At 39.2% G+C, this 2,704-nt stretch overlaps 1 protein-coding gene across 1 annotated transcript; it reads right to left on the bottom strand.

Annotated features, from left to right (window-relative positions):
* Window positions 1-432: 432 nt before the first annotated feature.
* Window positions 433-1,098, bottom strand: LOC121869771. Its single transcript, XM_042371330.1, has one exon. The coding sequence runs from the start codon at window positions 1,096-1,098 to the stop codon at window positions 433-435; it is 666 nt and encodes a 221-aa protein (XP_042227264.1).
* Window positions 1,099-2,704: the final 1,606 nt, after the last annotated feature.

The following is a 2,704-nucleotide window of genomic DNA, read 5'->3' on the forward strand; positions in this document are numbered from 1 at the left end:
GTCATTCATGTGGTTTCAAGTCGACCAGCCCTTATATAGCTACTACCGTACATGTCAAAAATTTTCAAGAGACTTCACAGAAAAGAATATATTATTAGTTATTACAGAGAGATGATTCTTTGCATTATTAATCAGATAAACCTCTACTCAAATAATGGTTATGTCCAAGAATGCATGTATAGGCTTCTTTAAGTCCAAGGTCAGATAGATTCAGAATAAGTATTAACTCGACTATAAATAAAATTGAAGTTTTGCATCCAATAGTAAAACAAATAAACAATTTAATGAATTTGATAAAATTATAACAAAAGTCTGAACATGTTGGAAAAAACAAGAATTTTAATAAAAATAACTGCCATCTACCATGGATAATGGATATATTGAACACAAACATTGATCAATTGCAAAATAGAAAATAATCATTACCTCTATTTACAGACCAGGCACTTTACGTGACCTGGCCGCTGCAACGGTTTTGATCAACTTTTCGAAGTCAATCTCTCTGAGGATGTCATATTCGATACTCATCAAAGCCAGGTGGCTGAGCCTATCATGACACATTGTAGTACGAAGTCTGTTTTTAATAAACTTCATTTTACTGAAAGAACGTTCTCCAGAACAATTTGTGACCACGAGCACCAAGTACATCAGTAGTATTATTTCAACATTTGGAAATGTATCTACAACTGTCTTGTCTATCAACAGCTTGTAAAGGTAATGTGCCCTCCCTTTCTCATCATCTTCGTCTTCAAGAAATTGAGTGAAGAATGCTGTAAACTGCACAAGTTCAACTCCAAGTGTTTGATCCAAATCATTTTTGTACTCAGCAACCAATTTTGTTGCAGCTGCTTCAATTTCGTCACAATTCATTGACTCCAGCTTAGACAAGAACCCGAAAAGTGAACAGGTTTCCTCATAGGCATTTAACCGTTGATCCAGTGAACTCAGGAACTGATCAATTGCTGGAAGGAAATTCTGAACCCGAAATTTTTCTGACTGTGAGTCGGCTGCTTCTTCTGATCGTCCATAATCCAATGGATTGAGTCGTACATTACGTTGATGCTTGCGTGTCTGTGAGCAATACCCAGTTTCTGACATTTCCCTTCCCTTCTTATCATAAACATGGAAGCAATCTCTTTTTTCTCGTACAAAACATTCCAAGGACTTCAGCAATGCTACTGCTGTGTTCAAATCGAGTTTAGGATCTTGCAATGCATGGCTTGTTGCATCAACTCTGCCAAGAATGTCATGTCATGTCAACAAACACAGCGCCCTGAAGGCATTCGTATTGGAAGTGATAATGAAAAAAATATTTTATTTGTTTTTTTTAATCTCAATTTCGTTATTCCATGTAGTTAATTTTTAATCAATATATGTTTGTGGAATTCTAAATATATTATTAGCAGTACCTCATCATCCAATTAAACCGATCCTCAACGGATTTTAATGAATCCTTGGGAAAGTGGAGATTCAGCTTACTTGTTTGTTTGGCAGAGGGCAGGGTGATAGGGTCCATGGCATTGCTGTTTCCACTGTGGCTAGTGTTTCCCATAGAACATTACCGTCACTGTCATAATCACTGGGGTCTGACTCTTGAAGGGTGTTGGATTCAGTCAAGACCTGCTGTGTTTTATTCCCAGTTGAATTCTTTCTGCTTCCTTCTGTGTGTGTCGTCCTTTTCTTCCTATCACTCATGATCTCATCACTGTCGCTTCCTTCACTTTTCTTCGCCTCCTCTTGCCTCCTCTTCTTTTCTTTCTTACTAATCATCTCTTGAAAATTGTGTATCACTTCTATTGTTGTTGGCCGCGGATCGTCTGCTTCTGATTCGCTACTTGAAAGCCTCAGGTCGTCTTCTAAGTGTTCAGTAGGGCAATCTTTTCTTCTTTAGCCAAAGCCTTCATAGGTTTCTGCCCACCACTCTCCCCAGGCATTGCGCAATGCTTGTGTTCGGTCACAGGCGAGATGGAGAGTCAACGACGTCACTACCACCTCATACAACGTAACGCTCTTCGCACTGCGCAAATGCGAAAATAACCGACCAGAGGGTCCAGGCAGAAAGTACGGATATTTTATCTAAAATATTGTCTACTGCGCATGCGCAAATGCGAAAATAACCGACCAGAGGGTCCAGGCAGAAAGTACGGATATTTTATCTAAAATATTGTCTACTGCGCATGCGCAAATGCGAAAATAACCGACCAGAGGGTCCAGGCAGAAAGTACGGATATTTTATCTAAAATATTGTCTAAGTCCAACAACTATAAATTTCACAAGCGACACTGTGCTTACAACCGGGCTCCACTGTAGTTCTTTAAACAGACTGAAGGTAGTCGTCTCACTAAATTCATCAGAATTGGGAATTGTAGGGAGAGCTCACTCACAGCCTTTGTTGACGTTTCACGGTGCGCATTTCGAATGTAACGTGAAGTGTTGTGTTAATAGATGGGAAATATTGGTTAAAAGGTGGAGAAGTGATGTGATGCGACTCGATGAGATTAGAGGATATTTGTCACTGTTGCCAAGTGAAGTGTTATGGGCCGATAACTTGATTGGATTCATGGAAATAAATAGTGTTAACGGAGGTAGTGAACCTAATTGAAGGTTAAGGAAAAATTCACGTGTGGAATCCCTTTTCTAGTGAACATTAAAAGTACGACGAGGTACCGCAGTGAATTTTCCAAGTGTCCATTTTGAAGTGAAG

The sequence above is a fragment of the Homarus americanus genome, unplaced genomic scaffold (assembly GCF_018991925.1).
Source record: "Homarus americanus isolate GMGI-L3 unplaced genomic scaffold, GMGI_Hamer_2.0 scaffold25569, whole genome shotgun sequence".
In the NCBI taxonomy this organism is placed as follows: Eukaryota; Metazoa; Arthropoda; class Malacostraca; order Decapoda; family Nephropidae; genus Homarus; species Homarus americanus.

Bases quoted from the DNA above. Each gene is read 5' to 3' on its own strand.
- LOC121869771 (XM_042371330.1), bottom strand. From the start codon at position 1,098: ATGTCAGAAACTGGGTATTGCTCACAGACACGCAAGCATCAACGTAAT.